The sequence below is a fragment of the Seriola dumerili genome, unplaced genomic scaffold (genome assembly GCF_002260705.1).
Source record: "Seriola dumerili isolate Sdu_G_001 unplaced genomic scaffold, Sdu_1.0 BDQW01000011.1, whole genome shotgun sequence".
NCBI lineage: Eukaryota > Metazoa > Chordata > Actinopteri > Carangiformes > Carangidae > Seriola > Seriola dumerili.
In genome coordinates, this window is record NW_019174266.1 from 3,431,694 (window position 1) to 3,457,731 (window position 26,038).

At 36.8% G+C, this 26,038-nt stretch overlaps 2 protein-coding genes across 2 annotated transcripts in view; one reads left to right on the plus strand and one right to left on the minus strand.

Annotated features, from left to right (window-relative positions):
* Positions 1-11,227: 11,227 nt before the first annotated feature.
* On the plus strand, positions 11,228-13,106 carry LOC111224162 (myoblast determination protein 1 homolog). The gene is made up of 3 exons (XM_022748574.1): positions 11,228-11,761; positions 12,372-12,435; positions 12,913-13,106. The coding sequence occupies exons 1-3, from the start codon at positions 11,228-11,230 to the stop codon at positions 13,104-13,106; spliced, it is 792 nt and encodes a 263-aa protein (XP_022604295.1).
* A 1,205-nt stretch (positions 13,107-14,311) lies between these two features.
* LOC111223922 (troponin T, fast skeletal muscle isoforms-like) overlaps positions 14,312-26,038 on the minus strand; it is a 42,661-nt gene continuing 30,934 nt past the window's right edge. Inside the window, exons 6-15 of the mRNA XM_022748231.1 lie at positions 18,138-18,155; positions 17,049-17,067; positions 16,910-16,955; positions 16,494-16,610; positions 16,321-16,398; positions 15,850-15,963; positions 15,616-15,725; positions 15,357-15,447; positions 15,017-15,057; positions 14,312-14,530 (exon numbers count right to left, since the gene is read on the minus strand). Coding sequence (XP_022603952.1) covers positions 14,494-14,530; positions 15,017-15,057; positions 15,357-15,447; positions 15,616-15,725; positions 15,850-15,963; positions 16,321-16,398; positions 16,494-16,610; positions 16,910-16,955; positions 17,049-17,067; positions 18,138-18,155 — 671 coding nt within the window. The 3' untranslated portion in view covers positions 14,312-14,493. The remainder of the gene's footprint in view (positions 14,531-15,016; positions 15,058-15,356; positions 15,448-15,615; positions 15,726-15,849; positions 15,964-16,320; positions 16,399-16,493; positions 16,611-16,909; positions 16,956-17,048; positions 17,068-18,137; positions 18,156-26,038) is intronic.

Here is a 26,038-nt window from a genome sequence, read left to right on the forward strand (position 1 = left end):
ACTGACAAACTCAAAGGTTTTAAATGTTAAAGAAGTCAGAGCTGGAGCACATCCAGATGTTGTTGCTCCTCCATGTTTTGTAAAAATGTTATTTATGCATTTCTTGTAGTTCATTTGAGGAGGTAAACCTTTCAAGCAGAGTGGTATGTAAACTATACTGAGTACAGAAATGCCTCAGATGATGAACTTTTTACTGTTTACTGCACCGTATGTGAAGTTAACTGATAACTGATTCCTATATTTTGTCTTGAGTCTTGGAATGTGGTTTGGATCCATAACTGAATTTAATATTTATTGTATTTTGAGCTCTTGTTGTCTTAATTGCATTGTTTGTTTGTTTGTTTGTTTGTTTTTTTTTTTTACAAGATTGGATCAGGAGAAATGAAGATCCAGAGTTTGACAGTGACGCGCTGATGAGTCCATTTTCAGCGTCTTACTTCCTGTTCAGGTCAGAAGCTCATAAAACACATCAGCACCGTCACCACTTCAATCACCGCTCCTTTTGCCACCGTGTCTTTGAACAGGACGGCTGCCTCGCTCTGATTTACATCCACGAGGAGGAGGAGGGAAAACACAGCTGATGGCAAGGCCAGACCCCAAGCCATCATGTGACGTCCTGGGACAGAGAGGGAGAGCCGGACATTTGTCCCCTCTACAGGAAGTGACCTGATGGCTTTGTCATAGCAGGAGCAGATAGAGAGAGCAGGTTGAATTGATTTAACCTTTGACCCCTGAGAGAAGTGAGGACCTGATCTGTTCTCAAGACCAAAACACAGTGAAGGGTGGCGGGGGCAGACAGATTGTTCTACCTCATTAACCCTTAACAGATAAGTAAGCAAACCTTAATGTAAAATACTCTGTCACAAGTAAAAGTACAGAAGCAACAAAATGCCCTAAACACAAAAACTAAAAAGTACTGATCATATAAAGACTAAAGAACGGCCTCTTTCAGAAATATAGAAATATATTCTATATCATTGGATTATTATTGATTGATGTGTTAATATGGGAGGAGCATGTTAATGATAAAATAAAATACATTCAGAATCATGTTTATTATCAAGTAGGTTTTGGTGCATCACAATAAAATAGTAAGAAGAAGAAATATAAAGAAAGATAAAAACAAAAGCAAGCACTGAAAGTCAGATAGCTTAAAAATAAATAGTCATTTTTTTTCAAGAAAACATTTACAGTAAAATGTGAATATATATATTATATGAATATAACACAAATATGTGCTAAGTGCAATATGAATCTGCAATAGTCACAGTACAATAGTACATATTGAAAACTTGAAGCTGTCTGATAAAAGTAGTGTAAAAAAAACAAATTACAAAATTCACCTTTGAAATGAAGTAGAAGAAAATTTTCAAAAAAATCGTGATCTTCTCTCTTGTGAAAACCTGATGCCTACATTACCCATAGTGCATCTCAACTGTTGACAGTTTGGCTGAAGATTTGAGACATTTATGAGACATTTATCACAGGCCTCCTCCTGATGACACTGAAGGCTTTATATTCCTTTTCTCACCTCTGCAGCAGCAGCTCTCTGACACCTGTAAACAGACTCTGATGAGTTCCTCTTTAACTGACACAGAAATTTCTGATACTTCACAAATAGTGAGACGGAAAAAATGCATCAGGACAGACAGAAAGCAGAACGTTTGGTTGATAGATCATCACGTCTTACAGCATTGTGCATGAACCTGCTAAAAGAGCTTCTTCATTGAACGTGCGTTTTTGGTGAGCGGTGAACCGAAAGAATCCATGAACGCACCAGGAGGCAGTAATGCACCAAAAAGCTGTTTGCCAACTGCCAAAAAACATTAGAAGAATAAACAGATTTACACCTGACATGCAATATGAAACCATAGCAACACCTTTCCAGCTGCGTCTGCACCAGCCTGTAATCTATTGTATGTTTTTGCTGCATAATTTGGTTCATGCAGACTAAATGAAATGTCCATTGCATCTACAGTTAACCTTTACCGCGCCACTGTTTTCCACGTTCTGCAGATTGTTTCAGTGGTAAAACATAAACTCACACTGGAGTGTCTTTGCTTTTAAAACTAACCTCTGTCTGTGACGCTACAGTGTTATACAGTAATTCATTTAGATTGGGAAATGGCAGTGAGTGGGAGCTGGGGTTGTATGGGAAGGAAGAGATTTACTGAAACAGAACAGCTCATCAAAATAACAATAATAATTATAATAAATACAGAAGAAGAAGAAGAATTGTGCAACCAAGAGCAGAAGTACTTTTCTGTGACTTTCTTACCACTTGTCTCCAGTGATTCATGACTCCTGCTACTGTTTCACAACAGAGGGGAAAACCAAGAGAACTTTCAGGAACAGTGACTGAAAATGTACTTTTGTTGAAAATCTCTTTTTCTTTTTTTTTAACGGAGAAGTGAGTCAGTCAGTCACACATGAGGAACCACAGCCCGAGTTCACATCAAGAGCGAGCACCAGCTGCTGCTGCGTGTCGACCTGCAGCCTAGGTCACCGTGCCGCCTGCTCTTTAACTCTGTGTTTAGTACTCTCAGTGCAGGTACAGTACCGTTACACTCACTGTGTTACAGCTACAGTGCATTTAAAATGATACAGCATTTAGATGAACTTCAGCATCTAAAGCAGGATTACAGTAACATTAGGTGTGGTGGTGCTTCCTGTACAAACAGAAACATGACTCACATTTACAGACAGCTGACGACATGGCAGAGCGCTAAGATGCTGCAGCCACATCCCCAACAGTCATATGCATCTTATTGTACCTGTTGTGCACACTGTTGCATTTAAGGGACGCCGTTCCCCTCTGTCCTGACTGGCATTCAACCTGATATGACTTGTCTTCATCGCCGTGTTTGTGAGGTTTCCGCAGGTTAAATTTAAGACTTCTTAACACCTTTTACACAACATGACACGACCTTGAAATAAGTATTAAATTTGATTCTCATTTCGCTGTCACTGTCCAGAAGTGTGAAATTACAGCAGAATTATTTATTATTTCTTTGCATTTACCAGCTGTATATAACAACAGCAACCTGGAACAATATGCATGACAGAAAGTGTCGTAGGACTGAACTTGCAGCATGTTTGTTTATTTGCATGTGTTGTGATTCTTTGCAGCGTGTGTGTTGTCAACTTGATGAGGATGTTTCCTGCTCCAGCTAAATCCTTAAATTGCCTTAAAAAAAAAGTGAACAGATTTTAAGTTGCAGTGTGTTTATCAGTTGAATCTTAAGCTTCTGCTCAATGACTGGATGTTTTCTATGTGAAATGCACATTCGGAGTCATATCCAACTTCTCCCCTTCCCTACAATTACATACACAAGCTTGAATATTTGACTTTTCTATCAGAGAACCAGATCTTCCTCTTTATGCTGCTGATTAAACCAGAAGAGTTTCATGTACATTCAACCCCTGAGGTTCTCCAACAGCCAGTCATTTAACAACATCGTTTAGACAATGTTGTTAAATGACTAAATATAACGTATTAACTTAAAATAACTTTAGTGTTATGTGACTTCTTCTTTTTCTGAGGAACATTACAGGGAGTGAAGGGGAAAAGGCACGGCATGGTTAACCAATCTGTGTGTGTGTGTGTGTGTGTGTGTGTGTGTGTGTGTGTGTGTGTGTGTGTGTGTGTGCGCGTGTGTGCGCGTACGTCCCAGCAGGCCATTTACATCCTATTAGAGCAGTTAGTCATGCCCATCACAGTGTGTCCAGAGGTCAACCACCTCTTCATGCAACAGGAAGTAGTAACTCACAGTCAGACAGTAGCAGCGCCACTCGGCCTGATCAGAGAGAGGCCGTACACCTGTCCAGCTCCACCTCCACTCCTCCGTCACATCACTACGACACACGGCAGCTGTCGGTAAACACTGCCTGGCCTTTCTGGTTTAGTTCGGTCTCCTTGGACTGGAACTAACCTGGTCTGCTCCGACTGGTCCGCACAGGTCGACTTTACTTGTCAACTCTGCTCCATATGTTTGAACCAGTTTTTGGGGCATTTTTGAGTCAACTTTGTTTTTGGTTTTTCTGTTTTCTGTTTCTCCACTTACACACTGATCAATGCAGTTTTAGTAAATGAGAATCCCTTCCTGCCACTGACGGCTCAGTAACAGTGTTTGGTAATAGTCAAGAAGAGGAAGAGTCAGTGCAAATTATGAATCAGAATCTAATAAATGTTCAGTTTTCTAAATGATTTTTGTTTCAGTTTAAAGGTTTCAACGTCGTGACCTGCAAATCTCCAAATCAGTGGTTACTGGGTGGTAAACGGGTTCATCCAGCAGAGATCTACCTGCATGAAGTGAGTTTCTGTCTCTTTACCTTTGTGTTACGTTTTAGAAATACGGTTCCTGCTTTTCCTGCTTTTCTGAAATGAAAATGCACTGAATTATAACGTTTGCAAAACCTTTCAAATCAAATTGAATTAATTGTAGCTTATATAGAAGGGGAGCTGTGACTCCTGCTGCTTTAATAAACAGCTTTAACTCTCCTTTTAAAGAAATGAACATGTCAAAAAAAAAAGAGCAAAATTTCCCAATTTTTCTTTCTCAGGGGCGTCTTGGACTTAAGCTTTAAGAAACAAAGTGGTTCCACCAAAGTGTCGTCTGAACTCATCACAAGGCAAAAGTCATGGACAGGAGTCATAAAACAGAGGGGTGGGGGTGTGGGTGGGGGTGTTCTGTGTGTTTGTGTTTGGAGAGTCCCCCTGAGCCCTGATCCATCTGGAATCCACATCCAGGTCCAGCAGGCTGTCGCCCTGCTCTGCGTGTCCCGACGTGTCCACTCGCAGCGGAATCAGATCACAATGAGGTTTCATGGTTTCCTCGTTTGAGCTTTGATGATGACGTCGACGACAGGTGACGGGACCCAAGGTTTACTGTTTGTTTGTTTTCACTTGAAAGAAAAACAACAGCAGCAACCGACAAAGACAGACTTCGACATAAACACATGAGCTGCACCGAGTAGTTGGTTAATTTGTTTGAGATGATCAGAGCAACATCAATCAAATCAGTGAGTTGTCGAGTATTTACACCTACAATATGTGTTTTTCATTTTTAGTTCTTTTCGTGCTCAGAATCCAAGCGAGCTTTGTAAGACACAGAAATTCTTTCTGATACTGTGAGACACCTTGCGAATATTATGTGGTTTGTGTGGGACGATAAATCATGCAACAGCAGCTATTTCACTCGAACATGAGGTAGTGTCTGATAGAATCGGATGGAGATACAAGCTTCCCATGCTCAGAGCCTTTGGGTTTTGGGTTTGGCCAAAAACGTAATGAGATAGATGGAAATCCTTTCTTGCTGCAGTGTAAACACATAGTAGTAACAGTTATTTGTAAGAACCCAGATATTCGGGGAATTAGAATGAATCAGTCTACATCCAGTAAGTTCATGCTCCATGTGGATGACATACAGTATTGCGGTCTGCCTCTGACCCAGTTAGATCCGTCCCAGCACTTTTGAATGATATTGAATCGTTCTCTATCAAACTATCCAGGTAAAAGTCAGAGACCCTGGTACCGACCTCGTCCTGCCCTGAACCTCTTCTCCAGGCTGGGTCGTTTCAGTGGTCTGCTGAAGGTTCAAGATATCTTGATATTCTCTTCCCTCAACACGTCGGTAAAATAACTGAGAAGAATTTGGACCCTCATTTTAAGAGAATTTCATCAGATACAGAAAGGTGGTTGACATTGTTTTTATCATAATGGGGGAAAATCAGTGTCCTGAGATGAACTGCATCCTGATACTGAATTAATGTCTTCTTTTTGCCATAGAAAAGGTCTGGTCTAGTAGACCTGAGGGCGGCATGCGTCTCCCTAAACAAGTATTGTATCGTTACTCCTTCTGGCTGAGACAGATTTGTGACTCACTGGACGCTGCCACCTGAAAGGGCCCCTCCCTGGTTTCAGATTAAATGTAGACTGTTCTCCCCACTGGTCCCTGTAAATGCTCTTTTATAATAATTAAGATGTGGTGGTAAAATTATATGATAAAATTTTATTGTGAGACGCACATCACCACATTTTATTATACATGTACCATGAATACAAATCAAATCCAACTCAACAGCAGAAGCCCCCCACTGACTTTAACGGCCTAATGAAAATATCTCTTCCTGGTACCCGCCGCTATAAACTGATCTGGCATCAGTCCCTGGTGGGATACCAAGGTCCTTATGAAACACGAAACGTTTGCTGTAGCTCAGAGCAGACGGAAATAGGATTAAGAGCTTCAGCCAAAGTCAAAAAGCAGAGGAAATCTGGATTGAGGAGAGATGACACGTTAACACAGCCGGCTGGGAAACGACCGCGGTGGTTCAGAAGAACTACAGAACTAACTCTCCAATTTCTCTCTTTCATTTTAAGTCCGAAGTTCAGTTTTAAAACGGGATTTCTGCTGTGTGAGAAAGTGACTCCTGTAACTTTCATTCCTTCCATGGAATACATGGAAACAGCTTAAAAATAAAAATCTCTATCGTGCAGTTTACCTCAGGCCGTTAGATTTGTATCCTGTTAGCTAATGTTTTTTATCACCATTAGCTTAACTCAAGCTAATTTTACATTAGCTTTGTGTCAACTGTTGTTAGCCAAAGCTAATGTTACATCAGCTTTATGTTCTGTGACCTGATAGATTAGTACAGACAAATTTTACGTTTGCCTACGTTTATATATCGGCCTTTTCTAAAAATCAAGTAGCTTATGCAAAGTTGGGACTCCGGTACTTTGGATGAACTTGAGGACAGGAGGAAGCAGAACGGTCAGTTCAGTCATTCGGCAATATTAACTCGCCAGTCTGCATTTAATAAAATGTAAATGTAAAATGTAAAATAATTTATCATGCACCAAATTGCCTGCATTCATTTTCATTCACCACATGCGCCTATTGTGGGAGTTCGTTGTTATGGAGAAAGCAGTTTGTGTTTGTTGACTACATATGAAGTCACACAGTTTGCAGGACACACACACACACACACACACACACACCCATAACTACATACAGCATAGTGTGTATAGTCATGTCTGTAGCTTCATGTGCTGCCCCTCCCTCTCCTCTTCCCTGTCTGCCTGCTCTCTCAGGAAGTCCAGAGGAGCCTGCCTGTACCTGGACCTCTTCCTCGGGGGCTGAAGGCGCAGAGGCCGGTGTGCGGACTGTGGCATCTGTAGTCGGGTGGACCACTGTACCAGGAGGCAGCAGTCACACTGCCGGCCTCTACCGCTTTGCTTGTGGGTTACTAAGCTCCTGGAAACAAGGTATTAATTACTACACTTGAAAGGGATTGTTTGAATGTATTCACAGTTTCAAAGTAGGTCTGCACTTTATTTCAAGGGGACGCTGCATCTGTGTTAGGTTTCATACACGGCCTGGGAAACTAAAGCTAAGTAGTTTCTTTAAAAGGAATCTTAAATTACATTTATCCTCTGCAGAAATTTCTTATAGCCATCATCATAATCTCTCAGTGTGTTTAGTTTTTATTGATTTCTTTATGTCCAGACGCTTTGTGGAGTCCAAGTTTACTGGCATGCAGACAATAAACACTGAACCTCAGCTGATATCAAAATAAGTCTAAAGCTGAGCTGGCAATGTAAGAAGAGGAGGAGGCGTGTGAGGAATACTGTTCTCACGCATCACACTCATACATGTGTGATTAGGATTTTGAGAAATTAGGGAGGAGTGTGGAGGCCGTTTTTAACAAAAACAAAAGTGACTCAGTTTCCATCTGATGTGTCACAACATATTACAGCAATAAACACTGGGACATGACGGGGCAGTTGATAAGTATTTTCTGTTGAAGGGCTGTATTTATACACGCGTCATGGTTAAGTGATGAAGCGCAAACCTCATTCAAAATCCCGCTGACATGTAATGAAACTAACTGAAAATCCAGCCTTTGAACAGAGACTTTTCTCAACAGTCGTGTGTCTTCAATTAAATATTGTCATCTTTTGTTTTTTTAGCAGCATTTAACAAGAACTCAATTCCCATAAACCCAGGAAACCAAGTTAAATACTAATTACTTGCACTACTGCACTTTCATGGGAACTGTAGTTTTTTCTGTTTTAACAAACCTTGTTAAAGTCGTGATGGTTTCAATTTATTATAGCGACTGCTGTAGTGGATTGAGGAATATGGAGACTAAACTTCAAAAACACGTTTCATTTTTTCAGCAAGACCGAGGAAAGGAAAAGTGAACGAGAGATTTCATCGAGTTACAAAGGCTGGTGGAGCAGAGGCTCGGACGTGACCTGACATGACCTCAGAAAAGTAACGCCTGCACACCGACTCCAAGCCACAGAATTCATTATAAAAAACAAACAAACAAACAAAATAATGTTTTGATGCCAATCAGGGGAACGAAGTGACCATGACAAACATCTGACTTTTCTCAAAGCAAATATATAAGGTGAATATCTAAATATAAACATTCAAAATAACTAAATATTAAAATGTATTAGTATAAAAATAAAAACTAAACAGTCACATTAATATTATTTGAGGCAAATGTAAAAAAAAAAAAAAAAATTAACAAAGGCCTCAGATTTGTTTTTGTTCACTGTCATGACAAGATGAATTAGAAATAACTATGACATCATGATTTCAACACTGATGTGGAGATTGCATTGTAATACTCACTGAAAGTGTGATTGTTTTGTGTCTTTTAACCGAGCTCTACGACTTGATGAAATATCAACAGTCACTTCAGAGGCTGCAGGTCCAGAGTGTCAAATGTATTGAGTTTTTTTTTTTTTTAAGCATCCCGCAATGCATTTTGGGATACCACAGAATAGATGCTTGAACAGTTTAGATAAGATGGTCAGGGTTGAGACATTGTCGCTTAGGTGGAACAATTTAAAATCATAATGAGTGACACCTTCATTGCAGCATTTAGATCAGGTTCATGTTCTTTTGGTTCTTTTGAATGTTCCCTAAAGAACGGAGGAGGGGGAGGGTGGGGTGAGAGAGTTGGGGGAAATTCCAAAATAATACCAGCCTCCAGTAGAAGGGCACTCGTCTTAAATTTCACGAGCTGCTAAATTTAACGCAGAGCCTTCCCATTAAGCTGTGAGGAGTCTGCGATCTGAGCTGTTCTGTCCCACACCTCGACGCTAAACCTCCGAGGCTGTGAAAAATCACAGGACAACAAATAAACACAAAAGATGTCAAAAAAGAAAAAAGAAAGAAAAGGTCCTGTTCAATCTTAAATGAGAATCAGAATTTATGAACCATCGTATAGACTGACAAAACCAAACATCTTCTCTGGATTTAAAACAACACAAACTTCTAAGATATAAAAAAGTAATGGTTGATGCAAATGATGCAAAATAATTAAAATCTTCACCAAATTACAATAAAATTACCATCAGATAAATTTTGTGTCCGTCCTTTAGGGTTTAGGATTGAAGTTACTTATGGTCAAGTTAGTTTAGTTAAATTTAAATTAGGAGTTTGGTCAGACTGTTTCCAAACTAAGTGTAAAGAAATCTCCCAAGTTGTCATTTATATTTGTGCTAATAGATGCAAACAGGCTGTGTAAAAGACACACGTTATCTACAGTATTTACATATAATAAAACTCTGATTTCAGAGGTTCATTTGAAAGAAACCGAGACGACATCAACAACAACAACAAAAAAAAAAAAACAGATGTCCACTTCAAACAAACCTTAAAACAAATGACAATCAGTCCGTCTGTGAGTTGACATCATTTCACCTGTTTGGACAAATTGTCTTAAACTGTTGTCCAGTGATGACCCTAAAACCCTAAACCAGGTCCACTTTAGATCGGGGACCTGACAACTTGACATGATGTGACACCATGACCTCCTCAGCAGGACGGCACACTGAGGCACTTCAGTGTCAGAGGGATTTTACTTTTACACTTGTGAGAATAATTAACAGGATTGGTTAAAAATGTCTGCAATAAAAAACTGTAAAAATGCTAATATAAATAAATAGATAAATAAAATAATAAATTAATAAATATTATTTCAGTAGGATTTTAAAGACAAAGATAATTTTTATCTATCGTATCCTATATCATATCATATATCATATTTATCGATCATATTTATCTCACATTGATAATATGAACATGCCTTTATTTTTGATACTTGAGCACTGTTCTATCCTGTTATTATTAATGACAATTATTATTAGTGTTGATGGAAAACATTGGTCAAGTACATCACAAGCTGCTGCTGCAGCTGAGAGCCGGTTGTACAGAAGTTCAGTCTCTAACAACTTGTTTCAGGACTGATTTTTCCTATGAAATATAACCGTGTCTCCACACGCTCTGGGCCCATGTGTGTGTGTCTGCATTAATGTTTTTATCATGTGTAATCTGCAGGTGACAAAAAACATGCAGCTTTTTAAGTCCTTCGGTTGGTGCTTAAAGAATGAAATTATAACTAAAAACTTCACAGCAAAATGTTTCCTTGAAAAAGTTGTATTGGATTGAGTTGTATGATCTTTTTAACCTTTGATATCCACAATTCTGTAACACTGTAATAAGCCAGTTTAGGTTCAAACAGAGTTCCCCAAATCTCAATCCTAGATTTTATTTCTTAGTTTAGGAAAAAGTTAGGAAAAGTTAAATGATGTTTATATATTTGTGTTAGAATCGGTTTATTTATAAGTAAGAAGACAGTCAGACTCAATTGCAGACGGAATGATTTCTTAAGAAGGACTTGATTGCCTTTTTATTACTTCCTTTTTGTTACTGAGTTTCACCTCAGTGACCCCACCACACCCTACACACCCCTACACACACACACACACACACACACACACACACACACACACACCCCTACACACACACACACACACACTCACACACACACACATTCTCCACACCTCTCAGCCCATTGGTCACTTACACCACAGCCCCACCTCCACACTGACTCCTTTATAAAGAGAAACCAAAGCCAAGGGAGCTGAAGTTACACAGACTGGCCCTTTAAAAACACTGTCACTTCTCTGTAGTCTGTTTCTACGTTTTTTAATCAGGTCAGCTGACTTTGACAGGAGAGTGTTAAGAGAGAGCATCCTTTCTTTTCCGCTCTCTTTTTATAACTTCATTCTCTTTTTAGTTCAACGGATACAGAACATTTTGTGGAGACTTTCTCTTTCCATCTTCAGTCATCAGAGAGACTTTTGGTGAAACTTTTTCTCCTCTTCACCCTTTAGTGTCACTCAGTGAATCCTCTGCAGAGGCCGATGGATCTGTCCGACCTTCCCTTCCCTCTCTCCTCAGCCGATGACCTCTACGATGACCCCTGCTTCAGCACCAGTGACATGAACTTTTTTGATGACCTGGACGCTCGGCTGTTACACGCCGGCCTGCTGAAGCCAGAGGACCACCAACATCACCGTCAACACCAACACGTCCCCAAGGATGAGCATGTGAGGGCTCCTGGGGGCCTCCACCAGGCCGGGCACTGCCTGCTGTGGGCCTGCAAGGCCTGCAAGAGGAAGACAACACATGCAGACAGAAGAAAAGCGGCAACCATGAGAGAAAGACGTCGGCTTAGTAAAGTCAACGACGCCTTTGAGACCCTGAAACGCTGCACGGCCTCCAATCCAAACCAGCGGCTGCCCAAAGTGGAGATCCTGCGCAACGCTATCAGCTACATCGAGTCCCTGCAGACGCTGCTGAGGGCCGGCCGGGAGGACGCCTTCTACCCTCCACTGGAACACTACGGCGGGGACTCGGACGCCTCCAGCCCCTGCTCCAACTGCTCTGATGGCATGGTGAGTCCAAGAACAGCTGAACACTTCATGTGCTGCCTCATGAAATGTAAAGAATGTCTCCGGGGCATTTATTTCTGGCCACAGTGATTAATTTTGATGAATGGAAAATGCACATTTGAAACTTTTAAATACTTAAAACAAAACATAAAATAGATTTTCTATAGATTTGTTACAGTTGGAAAGAATCTGGAAGTAAATGCACAATCAGATTTGTTTTAGGTGCATAGCTCAACATATATTTATTAGTTTATTTGGGCAGGTGTTTTATTTTGTGTACAATTTTTTTTCTACGTAATTTCAAAATTTGCATTAGATTTGAGAAGATCAATGCTTAAAAGTCTGTGCGGCTTCAAACGTGTCTCACATTGTTTTAAATTTTGATAATAAGATGCTAAAATGTAAAATAAAGAGTAACATTAATGTGTTTTAAAAACACAGATGAAATCTTTTCACAGACTGAAAGGACTGGATGTTAAAGTCACAGCCATAAAGACAATTATTTACTCTAATTTACTGTTTAAAAAGCCTAATTAAACAAACACTGTCTCAGCTCGTTGTGTCTGCTAATGGATCATTGATGATTGACTGATTGACTGATTTGTGCTTCCAGATGGATTTCCTCTCTCCGTGTTCGGCCAGAAGTGAAAACAGTGACTGCAGCCCGACGGCAGACGGTCAGTTTAATATTGAGCTCTTCAGTCTGATCTGATCTGATGTGTGTCTTTTGTTTCTCTTTTCATATCACCAGTTTCATTTTCTGATTCAATGTGACTCATTTCCAACAGCTTGTAAATCTGTCTGCTTCTTTAATATGACTAATGTCTCCTCTGAAATGACCTTAATCTTTTTAAATATGACTTGTTTCTTCATTAATGTGACGAGTTTATCTTTTAATATGATCAATCTGTAAAAAGTCTTTAAGTTTCCTGCTTAAATATGTTTTTTTAATGTAACTGGTTCATGGCTTTATTTTTCTTTAAAATGACTGGTGACAGATTTGTCCTATAATAAGACTAGTCTGTACTTCAATATGACCTTTACTGTGACCTGCCTGTTATTTAATGTTATTTAATACGACCGACTTTCCCATAAGAGATGAAAAACTCAACACTTCCAGGAAAAACTAATGCTTCCTGTTTCTCTTCCTACAGATTCCAGCAGCACTAAACGGTCCCTCATTTCCAGTTTGGACTGTTTGTCCAGCATCGTAGAGCGGATCAGCACGGACCCGGCCGTGGCCCCCGCAGGAGACAGCGTGGTCCCCCGGGGCCCCGGATCACCTCACAACAGCCCTGCTGTCTCTAGTCCCTCTGCTGAACCCAACAGTTTGTACGAGCCGCTCTGAAGCTGACGGAGCCGAGGACTCAAATTCCACAGACAAACTTATTCCCTCCATTTTTACGGAGGAACGTGCAGGAGGCCTCGTGAAGAAACACTAAAATATTCCTTCTACAACTGGAGCGGAGGTATTTCTATAGTATCCCTCTGAATTGGTGACAGTTTTGTTTGGGTGAGGACTCCAGTTTCTTCAGACCGGTGCTTCAGTGTTCAGCCTCCTGGACGACCTGCAGGCCGCTGCCTGTCGGATAAGTCTCATATGTGAAAAGAACTAAAAGGAGCAGGATGTTTTTGCTGCAGACATAATGACCAAGGACCATTTTGTACATCTGTAAATAAGATTTGCTTGTTCGTAATACACACACACACACACACACACACACACACACACACACAAACACACACACACACACACACACACACACACACACACATACACATTGTGGGATTGTTGTGTCATATATTTCTATATATTATTTATGAGTGAATGACGTTTTAATAAAGAAATATTTATATTCTGACTTCCTCTCCTCAGTATAATGTCTCTGTGGCTTTCAATCTCTAACACACATGCATCTTTTATACAGCCTGTAGTATAAGTCTATAGAAACTGAAATGTCCTTATTAACATGTATCTTGGCCACTTGGGGGCAGTGAGAACAGTCTTTAAGCACAACATTGACATGCCATCAACTTTTAAGTTGCCATGCTGAACAAACAGTTGCTTATTTACTCATCCAGAGCAAGTTACACAGTAACATTTTCTTTCATTCAGAGTCGTGGGTCTGCTCACCAGGTCAATGCAAGTCCAATATTCTCTCCTATCAGCTCTGATTTGGTCTCAATTAACTCCTGAGGGAAATACCTGTGACTCTTTAGCTGCTGGATGCTCCACTATGTTCACTGACTAGTGCTAACTTTGTCTGTTTGCCATGTGGTGGGTTTATTAGAGCTTTTAATCTGAAAAAGAACTACCTGTTGATGAGAGGTTGATGAGACTGAACCAAACAGGGATTTTTTTCATAATTCTTCCCTTAAGATGCAGATAAAAAAAATATAATCATGTATATTCTGACAGTTCTGTTTTTTGTGTTGGGTTGTGTTACTGCATGAACCTCTAGTTTGACAGGAAGCCAGTTAGATAATCAGATCAGACACATCTTTTTCTTTTTCTTTTTTTTTTTTAACACAAACACTTCTACGACATTTTTTAAAATTTCTTTATTTGAGCTAAATTCATCCAGAAAAAAAACATTTCACTCAAGCAGACACAGGCGGTAAGACGTCCAATTGTTGCCGTTGTTCCGGAGCTGTGCGTGTCACCGGGGTGTGAGCCGCTGCCGTAGCCGGAGGAACGTGCCTCCTGTCCGGCCTGACCGTCTCCGAGGAGCCGCTCACTTTCTGCGGCGCGAGGCGGCTCCCTTCTTGCTGCTGCAAGGCGCAGAGCGCAAAAACAGAGTCAGAGCTGCAGAGTCACCTTTTAAACATCCCAACGTACCAGAGTATCGACACATCAACAGGTAAACTGTATTAATGCTGAATAATTCCGTGAACGGTGAAGGGAAAAACAAAGTGATATTTGATCACTTTTGAGCCAATGAAGACATTAAAGGACGGATTTCCCTTCAGACCTGCAGGATCCGTCAGTGGGCGGTCATATAAATACAAACCACAAATTACAGATAATAATTAATAACATTTTTAAAATAAAAATAATGTAATAAAGTTACAAATACATTAATAAACACGTAAATCTGCTTACAATACAATATAATGCTTATATACTGTATATAAAGGCTTCAGTGTCCAACATCACACTCAGATAGATTGTGTGATTTTAGCCTGTAAACTAAGATGCAGCTGTTTTCTGATGTTATCTGCAAATGTTGTGGTTGATGCTCATGAACAGACACTTACTGTTTCTGCAGCTCGTCGATGCGGTTTCTGAGGGAGATGACCTGAAAGACAGACAGCTCTGACTGAAGCAGGCAGGTAGATCTCACCTGCACACATTCAGGACCTGGAGATTCTCACTTTAAAGCTACAACATGTGCAATGTGCACCTCAAAACAACAGTCAGCATTTAATACTAACTATTTCACACCCAAATCTCCTGCCTGAAACTGCCTTGTTGGCTGTTACTGATGCTGGGACATTTTGGGCTGTTTAATACCTCCCACCAGAAAGGAAAGCTCACTAAGCTGCGTAGTAATCACCTAAATCAAATGTACAAAATGTCCTCATCTCTGTTACTGACCTCGTATCTCTGTCTCTTGAGCTTCTCGCAGTGGTCGTATTTAATTGCCTCCAGGTTGTGCAGCCACTCCCACAGCTCCTTCGCCTTTGCCCTGATAAACACAAACCAGGAACCAAAGAATCAATGAACAAACTAATGAAGTGACTAATGTTACCCATCATAAAAACTTTGCTCATTGTACATTTAAACTGTTAACACAATAACAAATGCTCTCTGTGGTGTTTTGCTGCAGAGAGTGAGATGTCTTCTGGATTTTTACCTCAGGTTGTCGTCGCTGAGGTCGTCGACGCTCAGGGGTTTGCATCTCTCTGCAAGGACCTTCTTCTTCTTTTCTCTTTCAGTCTGCTTCTTGCCTCTCCTCTGGTCAATCTAGAAAAGTCCAACCAGTTAAAACTCCATGTCTGCACCGTGCTTTGTATGAAGCATTGTATGAAGCAAAAAAATCTGAACACACAACAACAACAAAGAAGAGGAGAAAAGAAATGAAACGCACCCTCTGCAGATGGCTGCTGAAGCCTGATCCCATGTTAGTCAGCGCTATCTTCTTCTTGGCTTCATCGTCAGCCTTCCTCTGGGCGTCGGCCTCCTCCTTTCTGATCCGCTCAGCCTGTAAAATGAATTTCAAAATATCACAATTCAAACGCCCGTGTTGGTGTTATTTTCTCCTCTTGTCATTAATGTCCATGAAAAGTGAGGAGTAATTTAAACTCTAACATCCCTGCAAGGTCAGATGTGCAACAGATGTGAACCTTCAGCACAGTAGAGGTCAGTGTGACATAGCTTTTCAGCCTGGTGTTAAATTACTCTTACATGTCCTTTCTGTTCTCCACAGTCAGAGGCTCCTATTGCAAATGACTTCTGTTTGAAATCAATTAATCTATTTTAAAAGGTTCTTTACTACTGAAAGAAGAACGGCACCGCACAAAAACACTGTGACAGTTCAAGAGAAGCAGAAGCTGCGTACCTCCCGCCTGGCCTGCCGCTCCTTATCTTTCTCAGCGCGAATCCTCTGCTGCTCAGCTCGCTCAGCTCGACGCTTCTCCTGAAAACGCAAATCGAAAGACAGGATGCAATGATTTCTGCCACATGCAGAAATGAAGCTGGTGTTCTAGTTGTTTTATTTGGGTAAGATCTCACAATTCGTTCTTTGAGAGCGATGAGTTCCTCCTCCTCTTTCTTCCTGCACTCGAAGTGAGCATCGATCAGCGACTGCAGCTCAATCAGATCTTTGTTTTGACGTTTCTTCTGGATGTCCTGTGAGAAGAAGTCGGACAAGCCATGAGGTAGTTGGCTTGTATCTACTGAATGTACCACAGAGACTGCTGGGTCCAAACCCAAGCTGAGTGGAAAAACCTGGTCTGTGAGGGTTACTAACTCTCTCAAGGGCCGGTGAATGAGTAGGTTTCAGCAGGAAGTTTTTGTGTAGAAGAACCCTTAATAACATGTCAGTCATGTGGCCTACTGTCACATAGCATGTCATGTACTTTAAGTATTTGGTTTGGAGAAGAGCGATTGAGTTAACTTCCCCAGTCGACAAAAACATGTCAGCTTACGTCAAAGTCCACCTTCTCGCCATCAGGGATCTTCGGAGCAGAGGGTCTGTAGAAAGACATAATATGCAAATTGTACTGGCGAGTAACTTACATGAAAAAACATGATGTTTCATCCAAAGCTTATAGACAATATACTCACTTGAACTTTGGCTTCTCCTCTGGGTTTTCAGCATCAAAACGGCAACAGGGAGAGAAGAGAGATATCAAACAGTTAGATACGCAAACATGGAGAGGAAGAAGTGTAAAGAGCTGCCGGTTAATGAGGGGGAAAATTCATCAATCCACGTGGACAAGCTGAGTTACATCTGAGGGCTGTAAGTTGTTTCACACCTCCAATTGATCTTTGTAGTGTGAGTGTCTTAACAATACCTTCCAAAATCAATGGTTTGATTATTATGTGTTAGCCTCTGTTTCGAGTTCTGTTAATACACAGTAATACTGGTTGAAAATCAACGCTCCTCCAGAGGTATGAACTTAAAACATCAATAACTTGATTTATTACTGTGCATTTTCTTAGAAGTAAAGGTTAATACACAGGAATGAGGCCACTGTTCTACCTTACTTATGTTAATTTGTTGTACATTAGTGTGTAAATCAAACCAATATAATCAGAGACATTTAAAGTGCTAATCAGGATCAGTACGCTGTGTCATAAATCACCACATGAACTATTTTTAGTTTGATTTTTCGAACATACATCAGCGCACACTTTCACAATGAGGCACATTATAAGACTTTGACTCTGTAATACTGTTAATTGTTTTTTGTGGTAAAAACACAACTGGGATTGGGAAGTTTGTGATTAGCTTTTTATGTATTTCTATGAGACCCTCACATTAAAAAAAAACAAAAACAAGAACAGACAAGGACGAAAATGCAGGCAAAGCAACAACGACTCAGCAGGAAATACAAACTACCATCTTGATCTCCCTCGTCCACTGGCAGGACACATTCATGCAAAAAAGAGAAGAAGCAGAGATGAGCAGTGGGGCCCGCAACCATGACTTAGCATTTGTGAATCCTTCACCGTGTTCCTCCACGGCACCTCCATTGGTTGACGCAGAGACTAAAGCGAACGGGTACATTCTGCTTCTCTCTCAAGGCAGAGCAGTGATACAAACAGATGCACAAAGTTTGAATTATACACAGGTGAAACACTCCCCTAACCAACAGGGAAACAGACAACAGGTCCAATCAGAAGAACAGAGAAGAATTCAAATCAACATACCTTCCTCTTCATAGGCCTCTGCACACAGCAAGCGTCCAAAGCAAGAGCAGAACAGAAATCATTAGTGATCGGGCTGGATATGTCTGTTCTGTCATCTTCATGGTGCACAACTTTTGAAGCACATTTACCAGATTGGGGTGTTCTTGTTATAGAGGCAGTGGCAGCCACTGCACAAGTCCCATGTCATTCCCATGTCATTCATCGTCAAGTTTGTAGTTACTTTACAGATTTAAATTACTAATACACGTAATAAATCATAGCCTAATTTATAAATGAAGCTACCTGGCAATACTGGCAATATATAATGAAGTTTGTTTAGTCTAATGCCACCCTTACCAGCTGCAGTGTTCGTGCTTCTCAGATTTCAAAGCACCAATAATGATAGACTAATAATCAAATCCAAAATATGTTGAAATGGAGAGTTCTGTTTTTTGTTTAACTTTGTTACTTTAAGTATATTTTTGTGCCCAATACTACTAATGTACTTTTACTTTGGTTAAACCTTTATTTATAACAGAATAGTTTTACATTGTGGTATTGTGACTTTTGCATGTTGTGCTTGTGTGGATTTTTAGAGACATTTTCATGCCTTACTATACTATAACGTTTTTGATGTTTTTATGCCTTACTATACTATGACATTTTTATGCCTTACTATACTATGACGTTTTTTGAAATTTTTATGTCTTACTATACTATGATGTTTTTATGCCTTATTATACTATGGCTTTTTTTCACACTTTTGTGCCTTACTATACTATGACGTTTTTGACATTTTTATTTCTTACTCTACTATGACGTTTTTATGCCTTACTATACTGTGACATTTTTGACATTTTTATACTTTATGGAGTTTTTTGACATTTTTATGCCTTAGTATACTGTGACATTTTTTCATACTTTTGTGCCTTACTACACTATGATGTTTTTGACATTTTTATACCTTATTATTCTATGGCGTTTTTTGACCTTTTTTTGCCTTACAATACTATGATGTTTTTATGCCTTATTATACTGTGGCGTTTTTTGACATTTTTATGCCTTACTATACTATGATGTTTTTTGACATTTTTTCGCTTCACTATACTATGATGTTTTCATGCCTTATTATACTATGGCATTTTTTTATATTTTAATGCCTTAATATATTATGATGTTTTTTTGACATTTTCATGCCTTACTATACTATGATGTTTATTGACATTTTTATGACTTATTATACTATGACGTTTAATGACATTTTTATACCTTACTAAACTATGACGTTTGTTGACATTTTTATGCCTTATTATGGTGTTTTTTCACACTTTTGTGCCGTACTATACTATGGCATTTTTATGCCTTATTATACCGTGGCGTTTTTTCACACTTTTATGCCTTACAATACTATGATGTTTTTATACTTTATTATACTGTGGCGTTTTTTGACATTTTTATGCCTTACAATACTTGAATGTTTTTATGCCTGACTATACTGTGGCGTTTTTTGACATTTTTATGCCTTATTATACTATGGTGTTTTTTCACACTTTTATGCCTTACAATACTATGATATTTTTATGCCTTATTATACTGTGGCGTTTTTTGACATTTTCATGCCTTAGTATACTATGATGTTTATTGAAATTTTTTATGCCTTACTATACTATGCCGTTTTTTCACACTTTGGTGCCTTACTATACTATGACATTTTTATGCCTTATTATACTGTGGCATTTTTTGACATTTTTATGCCTTACTATACTATGATGTTTTCATGCGTTACTATACTATGGCATTTTTTGATATTTTTATGTCTTACTATATTATGACGTTTTCATGCCTTACTATACTATGGCATTTTTATGCCTTACTATACTATGATGTTTTTTTGAAGTTTTCATGCCTTACTAGATTATGATGTTTTTTGATATTTTTGTGCCTTACTATACTATGATGTTTTCATGGCTTACTATACTATGGCATTTTTTGACATTTTTATGCCTTACTATACCATGATGTTTTTTTTGATGTTCTCATGCCTTACTATATTATGATGTTTTTTTGACATTTTTATGCCTTACTATACTATGATGTTTTTTGACATATTTATGCCTTACTATACTATGACATTTTTATGCCTTACTATACTATGGCATTTTTTGACATTTTTATGCCTTACTATACTATGATGTTTTTTGACATATTTATGCCTTACTATACTATGACATTTTTATGCCTTACTATACTATGGCATTTTTTGACATTTTTATGCCTTACTATACTATGATGTTTTTTGACATATTTATGCCTTACTATACTATGACATTTTTATGCCTTACTATACTATGGCATTTTTTGACATTTTTATGCCTTACTATACTATGATGTTTTTTGACATATTTATGCCTTACTATACTATGACATTTTTATGCCTTACTATACTATGGCATTTTTTGACATTTTTATGCCTTACTATACTATGATGTTTTTTGACATATTTATGCCTTACTATACTATGACATTTTTATGCCTTACTATACTATGGCATTTTTTGACATTTTTATGCCTTACTATACTATGATGTTTTTTGACATATTTATGCCTTACTATACTATGACATTTTTATGCCTTACTATACTATGGCATTTTTTGACATTTTTATGCCTTACTATACTATGATGTTTTTTGACATATTTATGCCTTACTATACTATGACATTTTTATGCCTTACTATACTATGGCATTTTTTGACATTTTTATGCCTTACTATACTATGATGTTTTTTGACATATTTATGCCTTACTATACTATGACATTTTTATGCCTTACTATACTATGGCATTTTTTGACATTTTTATGCCTTACTATACTATGATGTTTTTTGACATATTTATGCCTTACTATACTATGACATTTTTATGCCTTACTATACTATGGCATTTTTTGACATTTTTATGCCTTACTATACTATGATGTTTTTTGACATATTTATGCCTTACTATACTATGACATTTTTATGCCTTACTATACTATGGCATTTTTTGACATTTTTATGCCTTACTATACTATGATGTTTTTTGACATATTTATGCCTTACTATACTATGACATTTTTATGCCTTACTATACTATGGCATTTTTTGACATTTTTATGCCTTACTATACTATGATGTTTTTTGACATATTTATGCCTTACTATACTATGACATTTTTATGCCTTACTATACTATGGCATTTTTTGACATTTTTATGCCTTACTATACTATGATGTTTTTTGACATATTTATGCCTTACTATACTATGACATTTTTATGCCTTACTATACTATGGCATTTTTTGACATTTTTATGCCTTACTATACTATGATGTTTTTTGACATATTTATGCCTTACTATACTATGACATTTTTATGCCTTACTATACTATGGCATTTTTTGACATTTTTATGCCTTACTATACTATGATGTTTTTTGACATATTTATGCCTTACTATACTATGACATTTTTATGCCTTACTATACTATGGCATTTTTTGACATTTTTATGCCTTACTATACTATGATGTTTTTTGACATATTTATGCCTTACTATACTATGACATTTTTATGCCTTACTATACTATGGCATTTTTTGACATTTTTATGCCTTACTATACTATGATGTTTTTTGACATATTTATGCCTTACTATACTATGACATTTTTATGCCTTACTATACTATGGCATTTTTTGACATTTTTATGCCTTACTATACTATGATGTTTTTTGACATATTTATGCCTTACTATACTATGACATTTTTATGCCTTACTATACTATGGCATTTTTTGACATTTTTATGCCTTACTATACTATGATGTTTTTTGACATATTTATGCCTTACTATACTATGACATTTTTATGCCTTACTATACTATGGCATTTTTTGACATTTTTATGCCTTACTATACTATGATGTTTTTTGACATTTTTATGCCTTCCTCTACTATGACGTTTTCATGCCTTATTATACTATGGCATTTTTTCACACTTTTGTGCCTTACTATACTATGATGTTTTTTGACATTTTTATGCCTTACTATACTATGACATTTTTATGCCTTACTATACTATTTTGTTTTTTGACATTTTTATGCCTTACTATTCTATGATGTTTTTTGATGTTTTTATGCCTTACTAAACTATGATGTTTTTTGACATTTTTACACCTTACTATACTATGATGTTTTCATGCCTTACTATACTATGATGTTTTTTTTAACATTTTTATGCCTTACTGTACTATGACATTTTTATGCCTTACTATATTATGGCATTTTTTGAAATTTTTATGCCTTACTATACTATGATGTTTTTTTGATGTTTTCATGCCTTACTATATTATGATGTTTTTTGATATTTTTGTGCCTTACTATACTATGACGTTTTTATGCCTTACTATACTATGGCATTTTTTGACATTTTTATGCCTTACTATACTATGATATTTTTTGACATTTTCATGCCTTACTATACTATGATGTTTTTTGACCTTTTTATGCCTTATCATACTATGACATCTTTATGCCTTACTATACTATGGCATTTTTTGACATTTTTATGCCTTACTATACTATGATGTTTTTTGACCTTTTTATGCCTTATCATACTATGACATCTTTATGCCTTACTATACTATGGCATTTTTTGACATTTTTATGCCTTACTATACTATGATGTTTTTTGACCTTTTTATGCCTTATCATACTATGACATCTTTATGCCTTACTATACTATGGCATTTTTTGACATTTTTATGCCTTACTATACTATGATGTTTTTTGACCTTTTTATGCCTTATCATACTATGACATCTTTATGCCTTACTATACTATGGCATTTTTTGACATTTTTATGCCTTACTATACTATGATGTTTTTTGACCTTTTTATGCCTTATCATACTATGACATCTTTATGCCTTACTATACTATGGCATTTTTTGACATTTTTATGCCTTACTATACTATGATGTTTTTTGACCTTTTTATGCCTTATCATACTATGACATCTTTATGCCTTACTATACTATGGCATTTTTTGACATTTTTATGCCTTACTATACTATGATGTTTTTTGACCTTTTTATGCCTTATCATACTATGACATCTTTATGCCTTACTATACTATGGCATTTTTTGACATTTTTATGCCTTACTATACTATGATGTTTTTTGACCTTTTTATGCCTTATCATACTATGACATCTTTATGCCTTACTATACTATGGCATTTTTTGACATTTTTATGCCTTACTATACTATGATGTTTTTTGACCTTTTTATGCCTTATCATACTATGACATCTTTATGCCTTACTATACTATGGCATTTTTTGACATTTTTATGCCTTACTATACTATGATGTTTTTTGACCTTTTTATGCCTTATCATACTATGACATCTTTATGCCTTACTATACTATGGCATTTTTTGACATTTTTATGCCTTACTATACTATGATGTTTTTTGACCTTTTTATGCCTTATCATACTATGACATCTTTATGCCTTACTATACTATGGCATTTTTTGACATTTTTATGCCTTACTATACTATGATGTTTTTTGACCTTTTTATGCCTTATCATACTATGACATCTTTATGCCTTACTATACTATGGCATTTTTTGACATTTTTATGCCTTACTATACTATGATGTTTTTTGACCTTTTTATGCCTTATCATACTATGACATCTTTATGCCTTACTATACTATGGCATTTTTTGACATTTTTATGCCTTACTATACTATGATGTTTTTTGACCTTTTTATGCCTTATCATACTATGACATCTTTATGCCTTACTATACTATGGCATTTTTTGACATTTTTATGCCTTACTATACTATGATGTTTTTTGACCTTTTTATGCCTTATCATACTATGACATCTTTATGCCTTACTATACTATGGCATTTTTTGACATTTTTATGCCTTACTATACTATGATGTTTTTTGACCTTTTTATGCCTTATCATACTATGACATCTTTATGCCTTACTATACTATGGCATTTTTTGACATTTTTATGCCTTACTATACTATGATGTTTTTTGACCTTTTTATGCCTTATCATACTATGACATCTTTATGCCTTACTATACTATGGCATTTTTTGACATTTTTATGCCTTACTATACTATGATGTTTTTTGACCTTTTTATGCCTTATCATACTATGACATCTTTATGCCTTACTATACTATGGCATTTTTTGACATTTTTATGCCTTACTATACTATGATGTTTTTTGACCTTTTTATGCCTTATCATACTATGACATCTTTATGCCTTACTATACTATGGCATTTTTTGACATTTTTATGCCTTACTATACTATGATGTTTTTTGACCTTTTTATGCCTTATCATACTATGACATCTTTATGCCTTACTATACTATGGCATTTTTTGACATTTTTATGCCTTACTATACTATGATGTTTTTTGACCTTTTTATGCCTTATCATACTATGACATCTTTATGCCTTACTATACTATGGCATTTTTTGACATTTTTATGCCTTACTATACTATGATGTTTTTTGACCTTTTTATGCCTTATCATACTATGACATCTTTATGCCTTACTATACTATGGCATTTTTTGACATTTTTATGCCTTACTATACTATGATGTTTTTTGACCTTTTTATGCCTTATCATACTATGACATCTTTATGCCTTACTATACTATGGCATTTTTTGACATTTTTATGCCTTACTATACTATGATGTTTTTTGACCTTTTTATGCCTTATCATACTATGACATCTTTATGCCTTACTATACTATGGCATTTTTTGACATTTTTATGCCTTACTATACTATGATGTTTTTTGACCTTTTTATGCCTTATCATACTATGACATCTTTATGCCTTACTATACTATGGCATTTTTTGACATTTTTATGCCTTACTATACTATGATGTTTTTTGACCTTTTTATGCCTTATCATACTATGACATCTTTATGCCTTACTATACTATGGCATTTTTTGACATTTTTATGCCTTACTATACTATGATGTTTTTTGACCTTTTTATGCCTTATCATACTATGACATCTTTATGCCTTACTATACTATGGCATTTTTTGACATTTTTATGCCTTACTATACTATGATGTTTTTTGACCTTTTTATGCCTTATCATACTATGACATCTTTATGCCTTACTATACTATGGCATTTTTTGACATTTTTATGCCTTACTATACTATGATGTTTTTTGACCTTTTTATGCCTTATCATACTATGACATCTTTATGCCTTACTATACTATGGCATTTTTTGACATTTTTATGCCTTACTATACTATGATGTTTTTTGACCTTTTTATGCCTTATCATACTATGACATCTTTATGCCTTACTATACTATGGCATTTTTTGACATTTTTATGCCTTACTATACTATGATGTTTTTTGACCTTTTTATGCCTTATCATACTATGACATCTTTATGCCTTACTATACTATGGCATTTTTTGACATTTTTATGCCTTACTATACTATGATGTTTTTTGACCTTTTTATGCCTTATCATACTATGACATCTTTATGCCTTACTATACTATGGCATTTTTTGACATTTTTATGCCTTACTATACTATGATGTTTTTTGACCTTTTTATGCCTTATCATACTATGACATCTTTATGCCTTACTATACTATGGCATTTTTTGACATTTTTATGCCTTACTATACTATGATGTTTTTTGACATTTTTACACCTTACTATACTATGGTGTTTTCATGCCTAACTATACTATGGCATTTTTTTGACATTTTTATGCCTTACTATAATATAATGTTTTTTGACATTTTTATGCCTTACTATACTATGATGTTTTTTGACATTTTTTTGCCTTACTATAGT

Excerpts from the sequence above, each read along its gene's own strand:
- LOC111224162 (XM_022748574.1), top strand. The coding sequence starts at position 11,228 with ATGGATCTGTCCGACCTTCCCTTCCCTCTCTCCTCAGCCGATGACCTC. Across the intron at positions 11,762-12,371 it reads CCAACTGCTCTGATGGCATG|ATGGATTTCCTCTCTCCGTG; the intron begins GTGAGTCCAAGA and ends TTGTGCTTCCAG. Across the intron at positions 12,436-12,912 it reads CTGCAGCCCGACGGCAGACG|ATTCCAGCAGCACTAAACGG; the intron begins GTCAGTTTAATA and ends CTCTTCCTACAG.